The 27,749-nt window shown below is 39.8% G+C and overlaps 2 protein-coding genes across 3 annotated transcripts; both read left to right on the top strand.

Annotated features, from left to right (window-relative positions):
- Window positions 1–837: 837 nt before the first annotated feature.
- On the top strand, window positions 838–10,000 carry gnl3l (G protein nucleolar 3 like). The gene is made up of 15 exons (XM_028002888.1): window positions 838–933; window positions 1,015–1,058; window positions 1,907–2,017; window positions 2,988–3,104; window positions 3,192–3,275; window positions 3,345–3,480; window positions 3,567–3,670; window positions 4,459–4,603; window positions 4,723–4,810; window positions 5,975–6,152; window positions 6,241–6,383; window positions 6,466–6,602; window positions 8,037–8,185; window positions 8,279–8,450; window positions 9,899–10,000. Exons 1-15 carry the CDS (start codon window positions 921–923, stop codon window positions 9,949–9,951), a joined length of 1,674 nt encoding a protein of 557 aa, XP_027858689.1. The 5' UTR covers window positions 838–920; the 3' UTR covers window positions 9,952–10,000.
- Window positions 10,001–10,217: 217 nt separating this feature from the next.
- tfe3b (transcription factor binding to IGHM enhancer 3b) lies at window positions 10,218–20,119 on the top strand. 2 transcript variants are annotated; one of them, XM_028002890.1, is made up of 9 exons: window positions 10,218–10,386; window positions 13,715–13,937; window positions 14,824–15,048; window positions 15,425–15,520; window positions 16,108–16,219; window positions 16,310–16,366; window positions 16,848–16,923; window positions 17,036–17,183; window positions 18,269–20,119. In XM_028002890.1, exons 2-9 carry the CDS (start codon window positions 13,746–13,748, stop codon window positions 18,689–18,691), a joined length of 1,329 nt encoding a protein of 442 aa, XP_027858691.1. In that variant the 5' UTR covers window positions 10,218–10,386; window positions 13,715–13,745; the 3' UTR covers window positions 18,692–20,119. The 2 variants fall into 2 exon arrangements, with proteins under 2 accessions (XP_027858691.1, XP_027858690.1); XM_028002889.1 differs by having other exon boundaries at window positions 17,027–17,183.
- The last annotated feature ends 7,630 nt before the right edge of the window (window positions 20,120–27,749 follow it).

Here is a 27,749-nt window from a genome sequence, read left to right as displayed (position 1 = left end):
TTACACTTTTTGCATGATTTTTTTGAGGTGGATCAACACAATTAATTTGGTTAGTTTATTTCTAAACTGTCATGTTATACCCTCTTAGCTTTATTTCAAAGAGAAACATTACTAATTTCTTTTAGAAAAACCTTTGCATATTTCTTGAAACAGATTGTATGTTTTGCAAACTCTATGTACATTTGGCAAAATGACCTGGATAATGCAGCACAACATCATGGATCAGCTGCAAAAGGTCACATCTCTCCAAAAACACTTCATGTATGCTTCGAAACTAAACTGACGAGTTGTAGGTATCATAGATACCCACCCCCAACATGGACTATTCACATTCCTACATTCTGGCCTGACGGTCAACGGCCACATTTACAATTGAAGAAGAATGCTAATTTGAGCCATCAGAGTCGTCAGGGTGGACTCAGGGCCTTTTGGCCCTGTTCAGCCATTCTGGGGAGAAATCGAAAACCCAGCCATTCTAGTTTAACTAGTGTTAAGTTTCATAAGTTTTACACTGAAAAAAAAGAGATTTGAAAAGGTTTTATCTTTACATATTGTAATTATGGTATTTATTTGTACGATGTTTTTATTTTATTAGCTAACATGCCAGAATTTGCACATAATTTTGTCTATATGATGATATAATTTTAAAATATTAAATCAGGAGTTATTATCAGTGACTCGGTAGCTTTTTTTTAAATCCACATACCTTAACATTTTACTCTTACTTGAGTAATTTCTTGGACGACTACTTTTTACTTTTACTTCAGTAAAAATAGTTTGAAGTAGTTCTACTCACTCGACTACTTTAAGAGGCAGATGAGTTGGTCGGTGCTTTTACTTTGACACTTACCGGATGTTGACAGTTTAATTGACTAGCCAGCTGACCTACACGTGCGAAAGAAGAAGGCGAGGGTGAAGTTATGTCTAAAGCAAGTACGTATGCCAATACTGCGCTAAAAGTAATTGCCTAATGTGTTTATGGTTTGTTTCACCGGTTTCTGTTTTTGGTCACAGAGCAGAAACGAGCTAAACGTCTTGGTTTGCTCGGGAAGTTTAAGGTAAGCAGCATCGCGGCTAACGCTGCCTGTAGCTAACTTTACTTTAGGATTAACTTCATAATGCCTGTCACTAATATATATATATAAATACCGTGTTTTTGACATAAGGGTGTAGTTTTGACAGAAGTGTCATTCCGTATATTTAAAAAAAATAACGTTTTATGTCGAAATCCAAGCGCTAACATCGCTTATTGAGGAATATACATTGTTTAATAGCTAGTAGAAATAGGCTCTCGAAACAAATCTGCAGTTTCGCATAACAGCAGACACGTTGAGAACAACGAGTCTGTAATTAAAAAAAGTTAACTGTAGAATTATTTCTATATATATACAGTACAGACCAAAGGTTTGGGCACACCTTTTAATTCAATGAGTTTCCTTTATTTTCATGACTATTGACATTGTAGATTCACACTGAAGGCATCAAAACTATGAATAACACATGTGGAAATATGCACTAAACAAAAAAGTGTAAAACAACTGAAAATACCCCTTATATTCTAGTTTCTTCAAAGTAGCAACCTTTTGCTGTGATTACTGCTTTGCACACACTCTGCATTTTCTTGATGAGCTTCAAGAGGTCGTCACCTGAAATGGTTTTCACTTCATAGGTCAACCTGCCCTGTCAGGTTAATAAGTGGGATTTCTTGCCTTATAAATAGTCATGAAAATAAAGAAAACCCATTGAATTAGAAGGTGTGTCCAAACTTTTGGTCTGTACTGTATATATATAATAAAGACTCCATTTAGGCACCAACCCTTTTAAGGCATTTGATCTCAATCTGTTGCTCCTTGTCCGGACTTGTGATCCCTTTAAAAGTAGTAAAGAACCATAATGCTGTTTTCAGACTAAAGATGGGCGGAAGACCGAAGGATCAGAGCCGACAAATAATAGCAAGCAGCCGGCTGTTTACCAGGTCAAGAACTCCAGGAGACCAGAGGATGTCAGGAAGCAAAGGGTACATTTTAATTGCTTTCAACTTATAATTTCTTTTTTATATGAGCAGTTTTGAATGCGATTACAGGTATTTATGCCATGTGCTTGAAAGTTTTATTATTGCTCTTTACCCACATCGACCTGCCAGAGACCAGAGACGTGTGGCACATTTAGACAGATAGAAACACACATGTTGATAAATTAGCGTTGTCCATTTTAAATAAAAAGATATTAAATTTGCCATAATTTATCAAAAAATTCTAATAACATAAAACACACAGCTAATTCATTAAATCTGAAATAATACATTAAAATTTAGGTCGATATCTTGATATGAACCATATTAGCAATATCCAATGTAGTTTGTAAGCAATAAAAAATAGTATTTTTAAATATTTCTTAATAGAAAGTACAGTATTTTATTCCAACAAATGCCTATTAGTTTGAGTAGTTTGATGTGTACCTTATTTTATTTTGTTTAATATCTTCAAAGCATTTCAAAATACAAAAAAAAAATCCTGGTGTAAAATATGTATATTTAGAATATTGTAAAAGTACAAACATACAAAACTGCTGTAATCTTTAGTTTGATGTGCTATAATGCTTCACCCTAAAATAAAATGACTGCACTAAGTATTTTAAAGCTTTGATATTCTCAGATGTAGTTGCAGTTAATCAGTCGGGTACTTTTAAGTGTTTTTAAACGTTAAAATAATACTGTTTCAAAAACAACTACAGAATCCATTTTGGTGGTATGTTGGTGTTAAATTATCAAATATATTTGAATGAAATTACAGTTTACTTAGCAAGGTTACATTTGATTTGTGTCTTTTTAACACATTAAAAATATAAGATCTGGTAATAGATCAGATTGTTGAAGGAGTTTCTGCTTTTCTGCTTTGGATTATTTAACATCTACTCGAATTCGGCATCAAGGGAGAGCTGGGAAGGTTAGGGAACTGGATTTGGCTGTAATCTGCATCTCTTGTCAGCTTCAAGATCTCCAAGAAAAGCAGAAGCTGTCCAGAGAGCGTGAGATGATGAAGAGGAGAAATTTACAAACCTTTCAGTACGACATCCTACAGCGACAAAGAGAGTTTGAGCTGAAGGTATAAAAATCCCAGTCTGAAAGCTAATCAGGTGCTGCATATTTCACAATTTGTGCCAAGTTTTCTTTTCTTTTCTTGTTGCCAAAGGAAACAGAGATGCAGAGTTTGGAAAAAAATGTAAACTTTGAAAATGAGAATTCAAGAAAGGCGTATTACAGAGAATTTAAAAAGGTAGGTTTCAGTCAATCCCCGTGTTAATAATTTTTGAATAGTTTTATTAAAAGCATTGTGCTTTCTAAGGTCGTGGAGGCTTCGGATGTCATTTTGGAGGTCTTGGATGCCCGTGACCCTCTGGGCTGCAGATGCCCTCAGGTGGAGCAAGCCGTCATCCAGAGTGGAACCAACAAGAAGATCGTTTTAGTCCTCAATAAGATCGGTAAGAATGCTTTGTACCTGTGGTTACAGAAAGGGTTCATATATATATTGATATGCTTTTTATTTGACACATTCCTTGATTTCTAGATTTGGTATCGAAAGAAATCGTGGAAAAGTGGATTAAGTATCTCCGTAACGAGTTTCCTACTGTGGCTTTCAAAGCATCTACCCAGCAACAAACTAAGAACTTGGTAAGAATTAAGAAATAAGAATTTTAATCTTGTTACTGAACTTATAATGAAATATTTAGAGGAGCACTGATAAATTGGCCCAAAGTTCCTTACTTTTGGGTGATCGAGTATCGGCCGATACTTCATGTCTACCTTCGCAAAGGTCTGAAAATCGTCCACTGTCCCCTTTTGCTCTGGCGTGACGGGGTTGACTGACAGACCCGTCCGCCAGGTTACATCTGCATGTGTATGGTTTAGAATAGTAGGGATGCACAATATATCACTATCTAAAATTGGTATCTGCTCATATTAGTCATTTTTAACATGTTAGTATCGTGTTGATATTAACAATCGATACTTGCATCAGTATCTTAACGTTGGTATCTGCCTTTGTTAGTCATTTTTAACATTGGGCTGATAATGACAACCCATATTAACTTCCATCTTGCTCCCATATCTTTCTGGAGGAGAGGAGGTTGCCCTTGTGCTATTTGTTTGGTCATGTGACTGTTGGCTATTATTACCAGATTTCGATATCTGCCCATATCTTTGAATCGGTGCATTCCTAAACAGTAGTCATCCATTCATCTGTTGCCAAAGCAACTTTGTTGCTCTAATTAGCGACTTTTCAGACAAAAGTATCGGTCGAAATCAGAATCGGCAGATCAGGTTTGTTAAACATTGGCGATCAGCCAGAAAACTGCAATCGGTGCACCCCTGGAAATATTAAAGCTGCTTTATTAAAGTTAATTGTATCACCAGTATGCATTCTGTTTTTTTTTTGTTTGTTTTTTTTTTCCCGTGGGCAGAAACGCAGTAACGTCCCAGTAACTCAAGCCACCTCTGAGCTCCTGAGCACCAGCGCTTGCATCGGAGCCGACTGCCTGATGAAATTACTGGGAAACTATTGCCGCAACCAGGACATCAAGACTGCCATCACCGTGGGAGTTGTGGGTAAGCTGCTGTGGTTTTAGGGTTCTCTAGATCTGTAATCTTAATTTCAGGCTTCACTCACTATAAGATGCATGCAAAAAAAACCCAAACCTAACTGAATTCATGTATATTTCTGTTAGGTTTTCCTAACGTGGGGAAGAGCAGCTTGATCAACAGTCTGAAACGGGCGCGGGCCTGCAGCGTCGGAGCCACACCTGGGGTCACAAAGTAAGTGTGATGCTGAGCTCCATGTGCTAAATCAATGGCGTTCTGACTCCCAACACAACTGATTCCTTTGACCGAATTCAGCACGTCATCAAGTTGTTTGATTTTAGATGTGTTAAACCAGTGACAGGCTGACAATTGGACACCACTGCTCTAAACACTGAAATCTATTTACATTGAACAGAGTAGCCAGTTCGTTCTGCTGCTGTTATACCAACCTTCCACACCTCTCAGGTTTTCTGGTTCTGCTTCTGGTTCTGCTCTGCATCCCCAGAACCAGAGCCAAAAACGGAGAAGCAGCATTCAGCACCACAATTCTGGAGCAAACTTCCAGAAAACTGCAAAACAGCCAAAACACCGAGTGCCTTTAAATCTGGCTAAATACACACCTGTTTAGGATTGCTTTTGAAACATAATCAATAAACCACTAATCAATAAATATATGTAATGTTTCAGTTGTTGACTGTGTGTTGTATGACTTTGTGTTTTTGTGTTTTCATGATGCAAAGCACTTTGAAATGCCTTGTTGCTCCCTTTGGTTTGATTGATTCTTAGCTACTTCAAAATTCAGTTCAAATAGATTAAATTGAATTAGTTCACGTTCACAGTTCACCATTGAAATATTAAGATTTAACTTCACAGCTCCAATGCACAAGCGGAGCGAAGAGGCGTATATGAGTCGGACATCGCTCCTCCAAAACAGAAAGTTTTCCTCTAAACACATTGTAAATCTTTCGTTCACCCCCAAACAGAGCGTTGTTAAATGATGCCACAGTTAGCTGCATTATTTTTATCCTTTCCATTTTAAAAAGACTGACTTCGAAAGACTGAATTAAGATTTGTGAATGACGCCACCACAACTTGAAGTGATAGTTTCGCTTTTTTACACACGGTTCGTGTTTGACTTGCAGCAAATAACTTTCTTGGTGTCTTTATTTAGGATAAACATAAACTACTCTGTCCCTGCTAGCGCTGCTATCAGGACAGTTTATAAGCAGCAGCCATATTGGATTTGGAGGTCAAGGCCGGTGGGAAACCCTAAAGCTTCTCACTTAAACTTATGACTTCCAGAGGCGTTTAAGTTGACAGAAAAATCGATAAGCGGACTCTCTGAGCACAACAGTAGTCCTTTGCTGAAAAGTTTTTTTTATTTACTTTGGTCTTCAGGTGTCTTCAAGAAGTGCATTTGGACAAACATATTAAGCTCCTGGATTGTCCCGGAATCGTCATGGCAACATCAACAACCGACGCGGCAATGATCCTTCGTAACTGCGTGAAAATTGAACAGCTTGTAGATCCCCTTCCACCCGTCGAAGCCATCCTCCGCAGGTGTAACAAGGCCCAGGTCCGTCCCAGTGGCCCTCCACGGCAATTGACCCGTTGGTATCGCTTCTCAGTCGGTCAGGGCATTGACGGCGCCTTTATCTGCACAGATCATTGAGCACTACGGCGTTCCAGACTTCCAGACGGCTCCGGAGTTCCTGGCTCTTCTCGCCCGGCGGCAAGGCAAACTGAGGAAGGGGGGGCTGCCGGACACCGATAAAGCAGCTAAGAGCGTGTTGATGGACTGGACGGGGTGGGCGAACCAGACTTTTAAAACTCCTACCATTAATACTCAATCAGCATTTGTTTGATGTGACTTCATTAATTTCATGCAGAGGAAGGATCAGCTACTTCACACACCCTCCAGAAACACACACTCTGCCCACCCACGTCAGCGCTGAGATTGTTACAGAAATGGGAAAAGCCTTTGACTGGGACGAGCTGGAGAAAGGAAATCAGGAGGTTCTTGCAGGTAAACGGAATCCAAGTCATTTACATTTTCAGAACATGTAAATTTGACCTTCTTAAAAAGATTATTTTTATCAATTAATTATATAGATTTAACCTTTTAGCGCAATGAGTTGCTTTTTTTTCTCTTTTTTACGCACAAAGGTTCCTGCCAGAACTTTTGTATTCGCATGTTTCTGGTATGTCTGTAAATCTGATGCACAAGCCATAAACATCGACAAACAACTGCTATAGATTAAAAAAAAAAAAGCTGCTTTTCTTGGTCCACTGGGGTTAATTCTCGCTTGAAAATACAATCTATTGCTGTGTGGAAATTATTCAAAAAGGAGTTAGCCAATCAGTGAAGTCTAAAATGTCAAAGTTAAACGCGTTACAGCAGCACAGACGTTCCAATGCTAACGTCACCGTCCACAAATCAGGTTTTCCTGAAACATTTTGAAGCTGAACAGGTATACAATATGATCTGATGGTTGATCAGATTAAGAACAATAAATATCTTTATTGTTGCGCTCATTTGTCTATTGGGTCAATAATTTTGCAGCAAAACGTGTTTTTGAATCGAAAATGTTGCTTATTTTGTTGATTCTATGTAGTTTTTGATTAAAATGTGATTAATTACGGACGCTGCAATTAACTCAATAAAACATTTTAATCAAGTCCTGCTATCACAAACCTTATTTTACAGACTTTAAACCAGTGAGGTCCAAAGTAAGAGCAGGAATGGTTCTACCTCAGTTGTTTATCAAATGCTTAATTCCTCTTTAAGGGGGAACTTGTGTCACGTGAGAATGCCAGGGTGCCTGATCTGCAAACATGTAGGAATAAATTGAGAGCCAGAAACATAAACTTGCACAGTTTTTGAGATATTCCTCAAGTGTTGAATTAATGCATCAAACCCAAGTGATTAAATAAATTTACCTAAATCTGTGATGATAATATGAGTTTGATTGCGTTTCATGTTCCTTTACTTCCAAGGATTTAATCTTTTGTCTTCTCACCCTACCTTAAGGATACCTGAGTTATTAAACTCCTAAGGGTTGCAGCAAAACACCATTGCAACCAAAGAGCTATTGGTTAATGTGAAATCGGTGTTTACTAGTTGTTTATCATCCAGATTTATACCAGGAACAGAGTATGGGCTGTGAAGGAAGCAGAACTTGTTCAAATTGAACAGAGTAATCATTATGTAGTGTATTATATACAATTGTGTGTTTTTCTTTTAAATGTGAAAAAAGAAGAATATGACACTATCAGGTGCACCATAAAAACTCTGTTAATGGGTATTAAGGCAATTATTTCAGGAGTTTTGTTTGTATGTTTTCTGTTAAACCTTTTGAAGGCTTATTCCTGCACCTCTTTTATGTCTAATAACATTAAATCTATTTTTTCAGACAAACTGTTTTGTTTAGTTCAACCATAAGATTTTCTTTCTTGTCAGAGTCTTCTTGCCCTGACATCCAAATGGGATTTTGCATGGAAACTGCCGGAATGACGCAAGGGGGTCAAATCGAGTCACCTGACCCGGAAATGGAGGGAGGGTCTCTGGAAGATGAAGCCGAAACTATGGAGGATGACCAGGATTCAGAGGTGAGGTACACCTTTGTGCTTACAACTGAAATATTTATTCTTAGCCTCTCCTCAAATGAAAATTATCAAGCCAACCCCTCTACATCCAAATAGTTTGGGCCAATGACGGTGGAGATAAAAGCCCAGAGAAAGACGGACCTCCCTGTGAAAGACGCGGCTCCCAAAGCTCCAAACTTGAAGGATATTGTGAAAGTAGATCCTCTGCAGCAGGGTCAGGCACTCCTAGCTGCCAACAAGAAGAGGAAAAAGCAGCAGAAAAGAGCCGGTTTGTATCATCATGTTTGGACCGTTTTCTTTAGACAGTAACAGTTGTAAATCCTGTATATTACCAAAAGAAAAAAAAAGCTAAATAGAAAGTACAGCGGTATACTAAATTTAAGTTTTCATTCAAAATGTGACGATGTCTGTTCAGGTCAAGTGAACCTGGTGTCACAAAGCTGGTTCACTGTTAGGTGCTATCTATCACTATGGCAACATGTACAAGAAACGAACTCGTATGTCCTAAAATTAGATCTGTCTGTTAGAATTTCACATTTTTGTGACTGCTATCTCTAGAACAATAACAAGAGACTGTTCCTTGTTGTTATGTACATGCTAGGAGTGCATATCCCAAATTGCATTCGAAACACATTTTATTATCTGCACTGGAAGTCCAGTTTGTGTGAGCTTGTTTCTTCTGATGCTGATTCCAGTATTTAAAAATCAAGACGCAGTCATTTTTTTTAATTAACTTGATAGTTGTGCTTTAATTTACCTATTCTTTTCTTTTAGGATTCAGATAATTTCTCACGATGCAGAAGTGAGATGCTAAAGCAGCAGCTTCTTTTATCTACTGTAACGCTATAGATGCGGTGTTTGATTAACAGGAGGGTGTGATGTTATATTTGTCACACATTGATTCGCTGTAGACACGGAAACACTATGGGACTCACAGACCCGCATTTTATCTCGTTTCTGCTGTTAATTAAAAGCAAAAAAATTAAAAACTCAACCAACAGTGGGTATTTTGATTCACTATTTTAACTATTGTAAAAAAAATGGATAAAAGTTAGGAACACATACTTTCATACACAAATGGAAATTATGTTGCAATTTATTAATTTTTGTTGGATTCTGACTATAAGCTCCATCAAAGAGAAAGCAGAATGTTTTTTTTCTTTTTTTTTTTTTAATCTTGTGCCAATTTAAAAATGAGAATCTGACTCAACATGTCAGACCTAAAAGAAAAATAATAATCTGTATGGAGCAGGAAAAGCTTGACTGGTGCATGAGACTGAAACTTTCTAGTGTGTCAAGAAAAGAAGAAATGAAAAAAAAATATATATATATATACTGTTTAAATATATATACAGTATATATATATATATATATATATATATATATATATATATGTTGCTGATGTTGAGCTGCTAACTGTACTTGTTAACACATATCTGTGTTGGTTGCACTTTGATAACATCAAAATTCTCCTGAATTACAGGTTGTGTGTTTTGGCACAAATATGCAGAATAATAAGCCATTAAATATTTTCTGAGAAAATACTGAACGTGCTCCAACAGGTTTCTTAAGTTCAAGCCTCCCACTTAGGTAGAAGAAAATCTGTTACTGACTGAACAACCACAGGGATGTGTTTTCCACTGTTGTGCAACTTGTTTTCGATTGTTGGTGTTGTGCTACTAAAGTATCGTGTTGTTTTCTGTTTTTTTTTAACAGACAAAATTGCTACCAAACTCTCGGACACACTTGCATCTGCAATGGACTTCTAACTCTCAGAGGACTTATCATGGGAATTGAATTAAAAAGAAAGTTTAACAATTCTTCGTCCTGTCTTTACTTTAACTATTACTTTAGTATACACATCATGTTATCATTTGGTGTCTTCATATTGTAAATGGAAATTACACCTACGTTATGGCAATTTTTTCGTGCTTTACATGTCAATTTAGATGTCTTAAATGTTTAATTTAAAAAAAAAATCAGTTCTAAAGAGGAAAACTATTCAGTTAAAACAACTTGACAGATTTCGACAACTTCCGGGTAACGTCGGCGTGATGACCGACCTCGGCGCAACATAAACAACAGCTTGTGTCGAGGCTAGGGGGCTGCTCAGTTTGTAACCGCCGACACTGAAACATGGCAAAGAAAGCGGAGGTTTCCGGGAATTAATGGCTGTAAGTATGTGAAATTAACACATTTGCTTGGTAAGTATATCTGACTCGACGGCATGTTTCCTAATTTAGAAGCCTTAACTTGTTGGGTAATGGTCGACTGCTGCTAGCTTGACTTGCTAGCTGAGCGGCAACTTCCTGTTTCTACCCAGCCGTTGCTCGTTTTAGTAAGAAAGAAAAAGCAACTAACGACGCTTTATTTTCTCGTTAAAATAAAGAGGCGGACATAAAGAGTTTACAATGTGGGTATTGTACATTAGTTGTGTGTTTTTTGTATCAGCTGGTTGGTGTGGGCCCATCAGAAAGTCGGAGTTGTCAAAATGAGCTCGGCTAAGTCAAGACGCCGAAGCAGACCGCTTAAAATAGAGCTTACAAAACAGCTGGAATAAACTAACTACCGTCTGTGGTGTTTAAACCAAGTTTTAACCAACACGAACAGCAACGTAAGGCATGTAGCAGAAACTTCTGCTTTCGGAGAGGTACGCTATCATTTTTAGCGCACTTTTCAAGTGTTTTTACGTAACCAGCTAGAGGGGGGACGTACGTAGCGCGCAGCCTGCAGCCTCTGCGTGGAACAGCGTGGAACAGCGTGTGCTGAACTGTCTGGCTACAGAGAATGGCTCCGGTTTTATTTTTTTTACTCCGAGAGCAAACTGTCCGTCTGTGTGCAAAATGGGAAAAAAAATGTAAAGGCAAAAAAATACTCCACTACTCTAGAGATTGTGTAAGAACCCTGTGTTTAACTCAAGGATGAGATTATAAGAGTAAATGTTTACTGAATCGCTCAAGTTCTTTACAGTAACTTGCATCAGTGAGTTAGAATCTCACTAAATATATCTAATTGAATTCAGCAAGGATAGTTTCACTGCACACATTGTGATGTGTTTATAGCTTAACATTTTAATTTGATAATGAAAATTGTGGCAAATTGAGGTCGTAAGAAACCTGGAATGTCACTTCAGATCAATAATGAAATAGATTTTCTTTTTCATTTTGAAGTTGCCTGTGATCTACATAATTATGTGGAAGAATACAAACTTGACAGAAAACTGCTGTTTGGTCAGAGCGGTTCGTCAAAGCGTAGTAATGGGGAAAAATAAGTGAAAGGGTAAAAAGAAAATGGCGAACAAGCAACAGGGAAAGCAGCAGCTATTCTCCAGATGTTGACTGACGTATCCAGCACTTTGGGTTACAACTGCCTTCCCTATGGTAATCCACTCCTGAAACACAGAGGTCAGAAGTGAAGTGTTTCAGTGAGAGGACAGGACTGTTGCTCAGTGGTCCAAACTACTCTTTAAAATCAATGTCCCAGAGTCTGGAGAACGAGTGGAAAGGCACAGAATCCAAGTTGCTTCAGCTCCAGCGCGACGCTTCAACTTAGTGGTAATTTATTAAGTTCAGTGCCAACGCAGCAGAGAAATTTTACAGCACTTCATTCTTTCTCTCTGACAAGCTTTGTGAAGATACTGATTCTGTTTTCCAGCTAGACTTGACGCCCACCCGCCTCAATGATACCAAGACCTGCGTTGTTGACCACAGCGTCGCTGCGTGTCGGTCAAAGCCAGCTGAAAGCCATAATAGTCAAAATGAGCAAGAATACGTTCTCACTTTTGAAACGCATCACTCTGCGTGTAATTAAGCTATATAAAAAGTAAAACTTTAAAAAATTTAATTGCTCAAATAACAAAAACATTTTTTAACGAATGGAATCTTTTAAATTTTTTCTGCCGTGCAGTTGGTTAAAGGCGAGAAGAAATATTAATAAAGTCAAGACCTGAATAGGAAACGGAAAAAAAAACCTAGAGATGCACAAATAGAAACTTTTCCTGGCAGATGTCTATTTCTGGTTTTCTCTGAAGTCAGCCTGCCTGTGCAGATCTTGAGCAATTCCATTTTTTCCCCCGCTGGGAAAACATGAAGGAGAAAAATACAAAGAATCACAAAAGCTATCCCTTAATCAAAGCACATCTCCTAAACCCTTTATCTGTTTTTTTATTTTTATTATTAAACTGAAAACAAAAAGTGAATTGAAGAACACGTCAATGCAAGGAATAACAAGCATTTTTTTTATTATCAGACTAAGATTGTTTTTGACTCTGTCAGACTGGATGGCCTTGTGTCCGACAGCATCGCCTACATTTTTAAGAGAATAAGTTGATTTTATTGCGTTTCCATGGTGATGTGTGTTAATAGACGATCTGTTTTATTGATGCTGGAGTGATTTTTGTTTTCCAGCTACACTCATCTGTCATTAAAGCATCAGTAGTGGGTGATGAGAGGTCATCACAAACTTGTAGGTGATAATGTTCTGTTTTTACAGCTGAAGTAGCAACACAGGAAGTTCAAAAGGGAGAAAAGTTCATTTAATTAGCTGGAAGTTGATCTGTTGTTTGGTTTTTACAGGGAGCAAAAAGTCAGTGATCTGTCAGGACAAAAAAAATTTAAAATACCGTTTGAGCCGGTGTTGTAGTTCTGAAGAAGATAAGCAGTGTGTTTAGACCGTTTATATAGACATTTTAACATTATTTGACTAAATGACAGTCAACTAACGCTCCTTACACTGCATTAACAGTACGATTGAATTACGACTGAAATGGTTAATCGAATTAAATATTAATGTAATCAACTAATTTGTGGAGTAAACAGACAAAAAAAACTTCCATTTGCTGAAAAAAAAAACAACACAGAGAAATAATTCAGTCAAAACTGTGTAAAATTATACACATTTTGCATTTAGAAAGTACAAAAACCCATTTGGCTGAAAAAGAAAACATCCCAGGTTATTTATCTGAACCTGGTTAAAATTGTGTAAAAAAAAAAAAAAAAAAAGGAAAAATAAAATAAAAACTGCATATTAAACACCTTTTACTATCCAATTGTTAATCAGTTAATCTAAAAATTAGCCTTACACTGCATTGATGTTAAGTCAGTCAGAAATGACTGAGGTTTTCGCATGTTGATAAAAGTTTTTTTTATCCTTTGCTACAAATGATCAAGAAGAAATTCTGTTAATGCAATTTATGCAAAATAAAATGTTTATTTTCCTATTTAAAAAAAGAAATTTAACTATTTATTTACATATTTCATTGTGTTCCCAATATTTCATAAAGTGGTTGCACTTTATTAAATACTGATAAATTGTGCCATTTTTTTAAATCCAATTAATCATCAGAATAATTGATTGCTAGAATAATCATTAGTTGCAGCCACAGATTGAGCTGCATTGTAAGTCAGTATCACTCTATGATTAGATTGGAGTGAATTGCAGCTGTTGTGTAAATATGTTATAAAAATGGCTTTAAAGCAAATATTACTCTATATACCACATTTAGATCTCATTTTTCCCGTTTTTGCTCTCCAGCTCCATCCTTAGATCTTAATCTGTGTCCACCATGTCGTCGCGCGTGTTGCTGCGCCAGCAGCTGATGCGAGAGCAAGCCCAGGAGCAGGAGCGGCGCGAGGCCCAGCAGCAGGCCTCCGCCTCCCTGCTCAGAGCTTCCGACTCCACGCCAGCTATCTCCGTCTCCCTGCCGCCCAACGCTGCTCGGCCCCCGCCGGCGCAGGTGCCCGTGGAGGTGCTAAAAGTAAGAGCCAGGCATTTATTTATTTTTTTTATTAATATGTAACTGTCATTGATTGAACAGTGTGTCATCTATCTTTTCTTTAAAAAAAAAAAAAAACACAGCGTTTAAGAGCATGAATTTATGTTTGTTTCACCGCCTCAGCAGCAATGTGAGCTAACTTCAAACTAATCTAATTCAAGAGTAAATTCAATGACTTGGGACAAAGCTGCTACTTTTAAATCAAAATCTACTCACAAAAATGTTAGATGCAACACAAAGTGATCATATTTTCCAGGCCCTCTGGTTTCTTTCTGTTGTCATAGTAACTAGAATCACATCAGCTCTATGACTTACGCTCCACAATACACCCGAATTTGCTTGCAATTGCTTTATTGAACCCTGGCTAATTACAGGAAGTGTTTTCATAGAAAGACTGACCCTTTTATTGCTGCAAACTCAAAAAAAAAAAAATCTGTTTTCTTCAATTGAGCCTGAAATAATAAGCAAAGCGGTTCCCTTTCATTTAACAAATAAAAATATCTGATACCTTTATTGGTTGATTTAAAATAGTTCGGTTCAATTTTAGCTTTTAATTGTAAATTATTTGGCTCACATGGAAAAAAAAAAAGTTTGAACACCCTCAATCTAAAGATTTTTGTTATGTACGACATGTATCTGAAAACTCTGTAAAAGTTTTCAGAGGATCCACTTTCATTGTTTTTATTTCCTTCCTGGTTTTGCAGTCACCCGTTGCTCATGTCTCAAGCAGAAAAAAAACAATAACAAACCAAGTTAAAAACATGCAATTCTAATATGTTTGCATCATTAAATCTTTTTTTTTTTTTCTTGTCACAATGTTGTGGGTTCATGTGGGATTCCAAGCGTTTAAATCTTTGAAATGTTCCAGGTGCAGACGCACTTGGAGAACCCCACCAAGTACCACATCCAGCAGGCCCAGAGGCAGCAGGTGAAGCAGTACCTCTCCACCACTTTGGGAAACAAGGCGGTCACGCAGTCACTCGGTGTGTCCCCCGTGCACCAGTCCAGTTCGGCCCCCGAAGTCGGCCCCTCCGCCAGCAGCGCCCCCAACAGCCCCATGGCTCTGCTGAACATCGGCTCCAACAAGGAGGAAGTATGGGAAATTCCTATGCTTTTCACTCTGGGTTTCGTTTTTATTCCTCCCGCAGCGGATTGCACAACGCCGCCCGTCCGTTGTTGTTTCTGCAGATTCGCCGAATGTGTTTTGAGGAAGTTAATCGCAGGTCGCCCGGCTCCTTTCTAGTTTAAAGGCTGCGTTTGCTCGGAGCTCCCACCGGGACGATGCATGCCTCCTGTTGTCTCATTCTCGTCGCTCTGTTGTCACAACAGGATGTTAAATGTTGCACCTGCAGCTGAACAGAACCACGCAGCTCCGTCTGTGAAGCCGAGCTCCGCTTCATGTCGCCGCCGTTTTGCTCCCGGAATGAATCTGACGGAGGCCTTTTCTCTCTCTCTCTCTTCCCGTCCAGATCGATGATGTGATCGACGACATCATCAGTCTCGAATCCAGCTTCAACGACGACATCATCACCTTGATCGACTCAGGTCTTCAGCTGCCCAGCACGGTATGAAGAACAATGCTGTTTGTTCTGAATGCTTCCTGTTCGACATTTCCCTCAGGACCGACAGGTTATTCTGGTTTCCGCGCGGTATCGTAGCCCTCAGAACCCGGCTCCTGAGTGGTTTTTCCGCGGAGGGAACGCTCTCTTTCACGTGTGGAATTCAGAAGCTGTGGGAGTAAATATACATTTGTGGCACTCGCTTACGATTCGTCACAGAAGCGCTGCCTGGGCGGGCCAGAGCCGTCACAGGCCCGCCTGACGAGGGGAGGCGAGTCCAAGTGGCTTGTGTCAACTATTAAAAACGCAGCAGCAGGTTAACTGATAACTAGGGTGGGGGAGAAACTTGTAGGATAAATTGAATAATGAGGATTATGGTGATGCTTTTGGAGGACCAGAAAAGGAAACAAGCCGAGGTAAACGCTCCAAACTTTAATGTTTTAAAGCTCCTGCGATGAAGAGCAGCTTTCAAATTGAACAGCAGTTTCATTTTGAAGTTCCTTACGTGTCGTCGGTTCAATAGATATTTCCTTTTTTTTTGCTGTCATCGACTATTCGCTGCATGCATGGTAACATGTTTGCCGTTGCTGCAGCTCCCGGGAAACCTGCTGGATGTTTACCACAGCCCTGGAATGGCAGCTCCTACTCTCACTGTCAGCAACTCCTGCCCTGCTGACCTTCCACAAATCAAAAGGGAAATCACTGGTACAGAGCTTGCTTGCATTAACTTCTGTCTGCGTCGTCATGAAACTTTCATTTAACGTGTCTGATTCCACTACAAAACTCCTCTTTCAGACACCGATGCCAAAGCATTATTGAAGGAAAGGCAGAAGAAAGACAACCATAACCTCAGTAAGTCGCCTGCAGTGTTTGAGTCTCTTTGAATCAGAGTTGGGCTGGAACGACTGATGAAATAATTAACTAATTTAGCAATCAATTAATAGTTAACTGGAGTAAACAGACTATTAAAAAAAGCTATTTTCTGAAAAAAAAAAGCACACACAGTCAAAGCAGTAATTAAGCTAAAACTGTACAAAAAATATATATTTTTCATTTAAGATAAAAAAAAACAACTTTTTCTTTAAAAATGCTCTACCCAGAACTCTTTGATTTTTTCATGTTAATGTTAGAAGTACTTTTTTTAGCTGCACATGCATCCTTTGCTACAAATGATCAAACTAAGCTAATGGAATGATATATAAATGCAATAAAATGTTTATTTTCCTACTTAAAAAAAGAAATTGAATAATTTCTTTATTTGCATTTTTAGTTTGTTTGTTTTTCGTGAAAAATCTGCATAATGTGCCAATTTTTTTTAACCTTTTCGCTGCAGTCGAGCGGAGGCGAAGATTCAACATAAACGACCGAATAAAGGAGCTGGGCACTCTGATCCCCAAGACGATTGACCCGTAAGTTGCTAAAAGGAACAACTTAATTTTCTTTCTCAATAAACATCACAGTTGTGTCTTGTGCAACTGCATTTAAATTGTTTTTTTTTTTTTCTTTATTTGGGCCTGACAGGGAGATGCGTTGGAATAAAGGCACTATCCTGAAGGCCTCTGTGGACTACATCAGGAAGCTACAGAAGGAGCAGCAGAGAGCCAAGGATGTCGAAATGCGCCAGAAGAAGCTGGAGCAGGCCAACCACGTTCTAATGTTACGCATCCAGGTCTGAGTTTGCGCTCTTCAAAGCGTTCACTGTTGGCACACTTATACACACGCGATCGTTGCGGCGAAACCAGACGGCGGCAGCATCACGCAGAGACGGGAAAGATTTAAGACCGGTGCGGAGATTCACCTTCCAGCAGGACAGGCGCGCTAAACGTGCAGCCAGAGCTGCAGTGAAATGTTTTAGGTCAAAACGTATTCATCTGTTGGGAGCCTAGTCAAATCCAAACGTAAATCCCGTTGATAAAACACGGCATTTGGAAATTGCGGAGCCACTCTGCCTCTGTTGTTAGAGTAGGGCTGGACAATAGATTAATAACAATATATATATCGCTATAGATACGTGATTGATATCAATAGTTATTACAACTGACTGATTTTCAGTATTCAATATATAGAACATTCACTGAACTCTGATTCAGAGCCGCACAGCATTCTGGGAGAGTGAGGCAGAGGAAAGGCGCCAGCCGCTCAGCCCCTGTTAGATGTTGCTATAGGTCGGTGACGTCACCTAACTAAGCACTTTGAATTGCCTTGTTGCTGAAAATGTGCTGTGTAAATAAAATTACCATACCGTACTACCCAACTCACTTCCTCTGAGGTTGCTTAGCAACAACTTATTCTGTAACTTGCGCAGCAGCAGTACCTCATAACTGCTTCAAAATAAAAACAAAATGTGGAAAAGACACAGAACAACACGTCACTAGTGTGGAAGCATTTCAGATATTATAAACAAAAAACGATTAAATAATTATTGATATAAAAAATTGTTGTTATTGATTGATATGAAACACTTTAAGTCGTAGTAGGTTTTTCAGTCATATCAGAGGTTGAGTTATTTTGCAAAGATAAATGTGCAAAGCCTTCAGTTAAATAAACACAGAGACTTGGCAGCCATAGGTTAAGTGGAAGCTGATCCCACACTGTTTGGATAGAAATCAAGCCACAGGTTGTGGATTTTTATTTGTAATTGTACTTTTCTAAGGAGCTGTACTTTACAGTCCTAAAACATCTATCAAACTTTCCTTTCTTTAATTAGAAGTGGATTTATTCATCACAGTGTCGTTCTCACATATATTTCTTCAGGAACTTGAAATGCAGGCACAGCTCCACGGACTGCCAGCCTCCCAGCAGCAGCAGCAGCAGCAGCAGGCGGCGGCGCCCCACGGCGTCCAGAACCCCGGCGCCGCCTCCACCCTGAACCTCTCGGCTCTGAGCGCCATAGCGCAGCCGCTGCCGGCCTCCTTCCTCTCCCCGCCCTCTTCCGACTCCCCCGCCGGCGTCACCATCAGCAGCCCGCTGGACCTCGGCAGCCTGAGCTTCGCCGAGCTGGACGACCCCGCCTCCTCGGCGCTCTACCCGGACGTGGGCCTGGGGGACATTCTCATGGACGACGGGTGCGCCCTGTCCCCGGAGAGGATGGGCGAGCCGCTGTTCTCCCCACTGTCACCAGGTGCCTCTAAAACCAGCAGCCGCAGGAGCAGCCTTGAAATGGACGAGGACTTGTGATGGGTTTCCATAGCGATCAGAGATGATCTAGGAAGTGCAGTCTATCCCTAATAACTAAAGTCTATTTATAGGACTGAAAAAAAAAAAGTTCAAAGCGATCATAGAAAACTAACTTAATATTGAATCAGAAGATTAGTTATTGAATTTATTATAATTTTTTTTTTCCATACATATTGTTCCTATTGGGAACAGCTTAAATGATTGTCTAGGTTTATAAATGCAATCTTATTAAATGGAATATTATATATTAGTGAAGTGGACCTTTAGCATTAAGAAATTCAGTAGTTTTCAAGATGAATTCAGAGATTTAAAAGGGACGTCTTGCTTTTATTTTTTTTCAAAATGTATTATTATGATGAGAAAAGCAGTGAGGATTCACCGGCATAGCAAACATACTAAGAGATGCCAACAATTCAGTATAACTTTTCATTTTAATTTTTGTTTCTTCAACTGACTGGAATCAGGGTTCGTCGTTCGCTCCTGTTGGTTGTCTCACCAGCAGCTACAGAAGGGATCTTTTAAATGAATTGGCACATTGTGAAATATTTACTGCATTTTGTACATAAGAGTATTTTATTTTGAGCAATTTTATTGCACCTTACTTTTAAGGCAGTCTATGCATTTTATGAGAGCTAGTGGACTGCTTCTAGGCCCGGTCGCATGTTCCCGTGATAACGAAGCCGTACAAGCTACTGGTTTAGCCAAAGCAGGATTTCTTCCACGTTTTATTTTTTGAGTTGATTTACTTAGTAAACGCATGAGTGTCTGAGAAGAGAACAATTTTCCAACAGTACTGTAGCTCATAACTTTTTTTTATATATATATACCTGATAGTTTGATAAATGCTTTTTCATGACTAATATCTATTTTTGTCTTTAACAAAACCTTCTATGATCACTGAATGACCTTCACCAGTTGGCATGTTTTACTCCGACTGTTTTACTTTGATATCATTTCTGATCATGCTTTAATAATGCTCGCTGTATGTACTACAGAGGGCTTTGACTCTTTAAAAAAAAAACAGCTACTAGTTTCACCTCAGCACTGATTAGAAAAATGGACGATTAAGGAACCTGCAGGTAAACTCTTCAGTAAAGTAGGCGCAAATATTAAGAATTGTATTTAAATTTTAGTTATTTTTCTGACACCGGCTTGCTTTTTCTGTTCAGCAGGCGGCTTGTTCAAAAGTTGGAGCTAGGTCTATTTAAAGGTGCTCTACACCAAAGCACACTTCCTCTCCTCTCATGTTTTTTTTTTTTTTTTTTTTTTTTTTGCATATATGCAACTATTATCTACCACATGTTCTCCTCTGGTGTGTGTGTGTGTGAGAGTTAAAACTGACTGTTAAACACAAGCACGTGCGTGTTGTCCCCCTCCCGGTAATTTGGCTTTTGTTAAAAACGTTAACAAATAAACGACTTTCTTCGACTCGTGTCCGTCTCCTGTTTCGACGCGACGCGTCAGTGGTAGAGCATTTGAGAGATTTCCATGGCGAGGTCCAGGCACTCCGTGGCCGGGAGGCAGACGTCGCAGCCGGCGCAGTCGCAGAGGAAGCGGCACGAGCACGGGCCGCAGGGCCGCGTGAGCTCCAGGAGAGGCCGCAGGGCGCCGGGCTTGCAGCCGAACAGCGACGAGCACAGCGAGCAGAAGCACACGGTGCACCCTCGGAAGGTCTCCGTTAGACAGTCCACGGGCCGGCAGAACAGGCAGCCCAGCAGGATGGCGGCACACAGGTCTCGAGATGAGGAAGACAAAGTTAAAAATGAGACGCGAGCCAAAGGGAAACGGTGCAAATTGAGCCACCAACATTTGATCAAATAGGAGTTGGTCATCTATAATACTGCTTTTCAACAGTGACGCTGCTAGGGAGGACTGAGGGGGGCCTCAGAAAGTTGGAGGGTAAGAGAAAAAAATTGTACAAATATTAAATTTTATAAAGTTTTTTTTAACTTAAATTGCTTTTAATCATAATTATGTTTTTAATGAAATATAAGTTAAAATGATTCATTTCTATGTTATTTTTACTGGCATCACGCTACTATATTAAGCTAGCCCAGCAAGCAAGAAATGGAAAAGTTCCTGACAAAGGAAGCGACCAGCAGCCTTGCTATGGAGCATCCTAATGCAAATAACCATAAGAACTTTGGGAATAACATAAAAGTTGATGTGATTAATATAAAATATTACACATTTTCTCATAACCAAATACCAATAAAAAATATTTACAAAAAAACACCCGGCTACCTTACCACTTCCACCTGCCTCGGTGTGAGCAGACGAGGTTCCCAGGCTGTCTTGTACTCTGGTTTTGGTCAGTGTTTGGCTCACATCAGGGAGTTTGCGGATCTCCGTGAAGGGCGGCAGCAGGGAATGTAAAGGTTTCGGCTGGTGTCGCTCCACAGAACACGAGGTGCAGATGTACACAGCTGTGGTCGATCCACTCTTGAAGTGAATCTGCACATCATGTTCCACAGCGGTCGCCTCTGTGTAAAAGAACACAAACTAACAATAAGCAGCAGAAAGGCCTAGCCATAAACTGTATTGATGATCTTACTTCTTGTCTGATTTGGTGTTACAATCACAAAGACTTCAGATGAAGACAGTTCCATGTCCTCAGTGGAAATGTGTTCTGACATACTGTTGACTTCAGTAAAAGACCCTGGAAGATGAGACATCGTTGTTCCATTTCTCACTGTAAAGTTCGTCACATGCTCCTGTTAAACGTACCCGTTCGATCCGCAGCTTCAGCGTCCGACTCCGAGGCCGCGGTTTGTGAGTACTGGGACGTCGGTATCTCGTCATCTTCTTCCTTCCTGTCTCCAGTCACCCCTCTGAAAATCTGCTTGTCATCCATTGAAACGTTCAGTCTGAGGAACAATCTGCCTTGCTCTGTTAAAGAGGAACGAGGGAGTGGAAATGTTCACACTTTATTCATGTGTTTTATTGGGATTTTAAGTGACAACTGAGCGGTTTTCATCAAGAGAGTGTTCAAAAGAAGCAATCTTCAGTCAGAGGTCTCTTTACATTCGTAGCAACACTGACTACAACTGGAATTAGTTCCTGCCCAAAACATCACCATCCACACAATACTTTGAAAATACTTAGGTAATGTGAGTTACAACTGTATTTAATTCCCCTTTAGAATAAATAAAGTATTTTTCAATTACAGCTTTGAGAACTAAAACCAAAATGCACGGCAAACTTTTGAAGAACATATATTATTTGCTGCTAAAATTCTAATACAGACAAAAATCTTGCTTCTAATATGACAAAATGTAAAAAATAAAATAAAAAAGTGGGCATGCACACAGTTGTAAAGTACTGTAAATGTGTACCCACTGGATACACAAAGAAATGAGATGTCTGCATTGAGTGTGTCACTTAAGATTAATATTTTAGTTACATCCTGCAAGTTAAATTAAGGAAGCTGTCAAAAGGAGAATAAAGATATCGACACGCCGATCTGACGCCGTATGCCAGATCAATAGCTGAGGTTTCTCAGCTGCTAGTGATGAGTAGACAACTTGCAAATGGGAGTATAGTTAATCTATTATTCATCTCCATTTTGCCCACATTTGAGAAGCAGATGAAATAGAGCGCACGGACATCCTGACAGCTCTGTGAGCATCGCTGGTCATGTACGCAAAGAATAATCATCCATGTTTTTCTGCTCACAAAGTGTTTAATAACACGCAATTAGAAAACTGACATCTGTAAGGCATGCTGTGCTGTATTGTATAGATTGTGTCAAACTAAACCCCAATCCTACCCTAGCCTCAACGTATTGAGGCTAAAATTCACAGCCTCAAGAGATTAACATTCAGGGCCATGCCCACTAACTACAGCTGCCCATGTCCACAAGTTTAAAAATATTAATATTGCTTCTATTCATTGACTCAGATCAGCCCACAATGTGCTGTTTATCCGTCTGTTTTGCTGCCTGTCGGAGATTCGTAGTGAATAAATTGTACTTACAACCGTTTCCTCAGAAGAAGACATTCCAGGGTGAAGCCACCATCACAGGTCCATCAATCAGCGAACTGTCAGAGGAGCAACTGTAACTTTGCAGTAAAGCCTCTCTTCTTTTTTCCCCCCTTCCTTTCTCTCTCATCCGTCCGCACTCTCTTGCTCTCTTAAACACACACACATACACAGTCCAGGCATACACAACTTTCTTTAGTAAGTCCATCCATCCATTTTCTGTTCACCATTGTCCCTAATGGGGTCGGGAGGTGCTGGTGCCTATCTCCAGCTACATTCCGGGCAAGAGTCGGTTTTCACCCTGGACAGGTCGCCAGTCTGTCGCATTCTTTAGTAACTCTACGCATTTAAGAAAAAAAATTATTTATTTATTTATTTATTTTTTTAAACAAATAGGAGATTTTTGCAAGCGCAACGACTATTAAAAAGGCTTTGGAGAAATTATTTTTCTTCAGTTCAAACACATTGATTATTATTTTTGTGAAAAACATATTAACTCTCAAATTCCTCCTGTTTGTTGTTGCCGTTTTTGTCGCAGTCACATTTTTCAGATCATCAAATGCATTTCAACATGTGATAGATGGTATGAGTAAAGATCCAATTTAGTTTTCTAATGATAATTTCTCTGGTTAAATAAATAAACGTGCGTCTTTTACATCACTCTGGAGGAAGCTTGGTTCACTCTTCTCTCCAAAGTTACCTTAATTCAGTTAAAAATTACTCCACAGAATCTCAAATTTAGATTTAGATTTATTTCCTAATTTTGATTACATTGCCTCCTTTTCTTCTTTTAGCTGCTCCAAGGTGGACTTGCTGGTGTGCTTCCAATAATTTCTTGCTTCCCGTTATGTTTGAACTGTAGTCTGTGATGAACTGATGATTTTGGGAGAGAACAGAATTTACTGTTATAATATTTATGGCAAATTGAAGAAGCAAAGCAGACCCCGACGGTCATGTTTAACTCTTGGTATGATTCTCTTTTGTTTGTTTTTACATTTGCAAACATAAGATTTAGACTTAGAAATATATATTTTTTATAACACTTTCTTTTAACTCTAGAGACTTTGTTTCTACTCTCTGATCTTAATTTTTGTTTTTAGATAAGGGTGTGATGTGTTGACTTTTGAGATTTTTTTTTGCCTATTTTATGTTGTCAGGTGGTACAAAAGAATATTAGGATTGCTGTGGAAAAAAACTAAATAAATTTTAGAATTTAATTTTAGAATTCTAAAAATAAGCGTCAGAATTTTTCAGCCTTTTTTCAACAGATGATGGTAATTTTATCAAATAGGATCAAATTCGCAGTAATTTTATTTAGAAGTGCACTTCCAAGGTAGGCCAGCAGATGGCAGTACTTTAAGGACTGATTGCTTATCAACTCCCATAAAAAAATAATGTTTTTCCAATGGTATCAATGACATCATCAGTGATGTCATCACTCTATGATACCACAAAGGAATCTCTGTCTTGACTGTAGCTCACAGACAGAGTTTTCTCAGACCTGTTCCTCAGTTCTATCGCGACAGATCACTCTTCAGAGCAAGTTCGAAATTAATCGAAACGAGCGGGATATTGATTCCAGATATTACACGCCTTTCAGAGAAGAAAGAATTTACCAAAACATCGACATGAAGCAACAACAGATTGCTTGTGAACATGAAGCTTTTCCAGCTGAGCTTTCATGGGTCGACATGGTAGACCTCAACATCCAAGTCGACTACGACGCTGTCATTTTCCCTTTGGAAGAAGACACAGACAGCCCCATTAAGCTGGAAGATGAATCACCAGACGTCCAGGGGGAATCAGGTCCTTCCGGCGACTCTAAGAGTCCAACATCATTGGAAGTCGAGCAGGAAACAACTCCCTCTGCTGGCTTCAAGATTACCCCCACAGTGGAAGTCGTGGAAAAGAAAAGTCAACACGTCATCGATCTGACAAGGCAGGTAGACGATCTTAAAAAAGAACTGCAGAGTAAGACTTTTAATCTCCATCAGGAAAGAGACCGAAGGATTGCATGTCAGGCTGAAGTCAAATCACAGCAGGAGGAGATTGAGAAACTGCAAAAAATGGTAGTAAAAGAACATCACCTGCGGGTCAAACGTGAACATGAAAGAAACGTACCAGAGATTAAAGCTGTATCAAAGGTTTCTTGCTCTACCAAAGTTACAGCCGACAAGAGCCTTCTTCAACAGCTGGAGCACTTCAAGTGGGAGGCTGAAAAATATGCCTCCCGCAATAAAGGGCTGATAGAAGTCATGGTTGAGGAATATAGAGTGAGACTTAAATATGAGGAGCAGCTCAAACGTCACACTGAGCAAGCTTCCAAGTTTAAAGAACAGGAGGAAACGGTGAAATCTCTGCAGGGTCAGGTTGCAGATCTGAAGGTGAAGTTAAAACTTGCTCTGGAAAACAACCATCCTAGAGTTTCCACCCAACCAGAGGTCACCATGCAAACAGAAGGCTCCCTACGAACAGAGGAGACCAAGGAAAGACAGACCTTCCATCAACCAGGGAGGTTAGAGGAAAGACAGACCTCCAATCCACCAGGGAGGTCAGAGGAAAGACAGATCTTCCATCAACCAAGGAGGTCAGAGGAAAGGCAGACCTCCAATCCACCAGGGAGGTCAGAGGAAAGACAGACCTTCCATCAACCAGGGAGGTCAGAGGAAAGACGGACCTTCCATCAACCAGGGAGGTCAGATGAAAGACAGACCTCCAATCCACCAGGGAGGTCAGAGGAAAGACAGACCTCCAATCTACCAGGGAGGTCAGAGGAAAGACGGACCTTCCATCAACCAGGGAGGACAGAGGAAAGACAGACCTTCCATCAACCAGGGAGGTCAGAGGAAAGACAGACCTCCAATCCACCACAGAGGTCAGAGGAAAGACAGACCTTCCATCAACCAGGGAGGTCAGAGGAAAGACGGACCTTCCATCAACCAGGGAGGTCAGAGGAAAGACAGACCTCCAATCCAACAGGGAGGTCAGAGGAAAGACAGACCTCCAATCTACCAGGGAGGTCAGAGGAAAGACAGACCTCCAATCTACCAAGGAGGTCAGAGGAAAGACGGACCTTCCATCAACCAGGGAGGTCAGATGAAAGACAGACCTCCAATCCACCAGGGAGGTCAGAGGAAAGACAGACCTCTAATCAACCAGGGATGTCAGAGGAAAGACAGACCTCCAATCTACCAGGGAGGTCAGAGGAAAGACGGACCTTCCATCAACCAGGGAGGTCAGATGAAAGACAGACCTCCAATCCACCAGGGAGGTCAGAGGAAAGAAAGACCTTCCATCAACCAGGGAGGTCAGAGGAAAGACAGACCTCCAATCTACCAGGGAGGTCAGAGGAAAGACAGACCTCCAATCAACTAGGGGTCTCTATGCATAGCGTGGCTCGGCCTTTGTGCCAACCCACACCCTGGTTGCAAAGAGAGGAGTCCACGCAAAGCCAAACCTCCACACAAACATGGAGGTCCCAGGAAAGACAGACGTCCATGCGACCAACCTCCACTGGTTGCATGGAGGGCCTTCGTGTTGGCGTTGGCTTGAAGGCCAGTCTATGCCCGGCTCGGCCTTTACGCCGACCCACACCCAGGTGGCACTAACCTAGGCCACTATCCAAACCCAGGTTTTGCTAAAACCTGGCGTTAATTAATTGATTAATTGGTCTCTCTAAATTGTCCTAAAGTGTGAATGTGTGTGCGCAAGGATAAGTGTGTTAGATGGATGAATATTTGTTAAAAGTGTCTGACAGTAAAATATAAAACAGAGAATCTATGAAAAATCATCTGGCTCTGCTACTGTCCAGAAACAACCAATCAGAACCAAAACGTAAACTTTTGGTTCTGATTGATTTCTAATGTGTTGAATGTGTCTCAGCACATTCAACACATTAGACTGCTAATGTACTGCAGCTACGCAGAAATGAAACCTAACATTATATCATCACTGTTTATTTATAGAATGATTTAGAAAAAAACATGACCCATATTTCGACCCATATTAAAACTTTGCATTGATTTCCCTTCATTTTAGTTGCTACAATTTTGCCTAACCCAGACATTTTCCCTAACCCTAAACAATACTAGTCTATTCCTAATTCTATCATTAACTAAAACTTAATTAGCATCTTACCTCTAAACGTTACCCCTGACCCAAAGCAATGAGTCCATCATATTAAGACCAGTTTTTGGTCCTAATATGATGGAACTAATGTGACACTGGACATATAATGGTGCGTTCACACCAAATGTGTTTTGAGCATTAGGCGTGTCTGGTTTGTATTCAAAGTCTATGTGGAGGCGCGTCGAGGGCTGTTGCGGCGCGATTTGAACCATTTGGAGCGTTTGACACATTTAGCGCATCCAACACGCCACATAGACTTTGAATGTAAACCAGACTCACCTGACGCTCAAAACGTGTTTGGTGTGAATGCTCCAGTAGAACAATGACATCAGCAGTGATGACATCACTCTTTGATGCATCAAACAAATGTCTCTCTTGAGTGTAGCACGCAGAACGCTTTTTTTTTTCAGACCTGTTCCTGTTTCAGACTTATAAGTTATAAGTTATGAATCTTCTACGGGAACATTGTTAAAATTATTTGAAGGCACAGAATCAGCCCAGTACAGGTTCACATGCTCAGGTGAGAGAGAGACTCACCTGGTATAAAGTTAATTTTTCGGTACTGGAATTACACCGGAGATAAATTAATTTAATCAAAGCGTGTCATGAATATGTGTGCATGTACTCCATCTTTAGTTCAGAACATACTAGTTTTTTGTTGTTGTTGCTTTTGCCACCACTAGATATAATTGCCACCAATATATAAAAAGCCTGGTTGTCTTTGAATCTTGAAATTACTCATACAAACAATAACTTATGTTTGTCACAAGACAAAAAAAATTAAAATTCATTTCATATCTGAACCAGATGATCTCACCAAGCTCTGCCACTATTGCGGAGAGAATGATGCAGAAAGGAGTTCAGAGAGTGATACCACAAACTGGGTCAGATATTAGGAGAGTAAAATAGTTGTTTGTTTGCTAAAAGGGCTGAACCACAGAACTCTCCT

Source organism: Xiphophorus couchianus, chromosome 20, assembly GCF_001444195.1.
Source record: "Xiphophorus couchianus chromosome 20, X_couchianus-1.0, whole genome shotgun sequence".
Classification (NCBI taxonomy): domain Eukaryota; kingdom Metazoa; phylum Chordata; class Actinopteri; order Cyprinodontiformes; family Poeciliidae; genus Xiphophorus; species Xiphophorus couchianus.
Note: the sequence above shows the minus strand (reverse complement) of the source record. Positions and strands in the feature narration are given on the sequence as shown.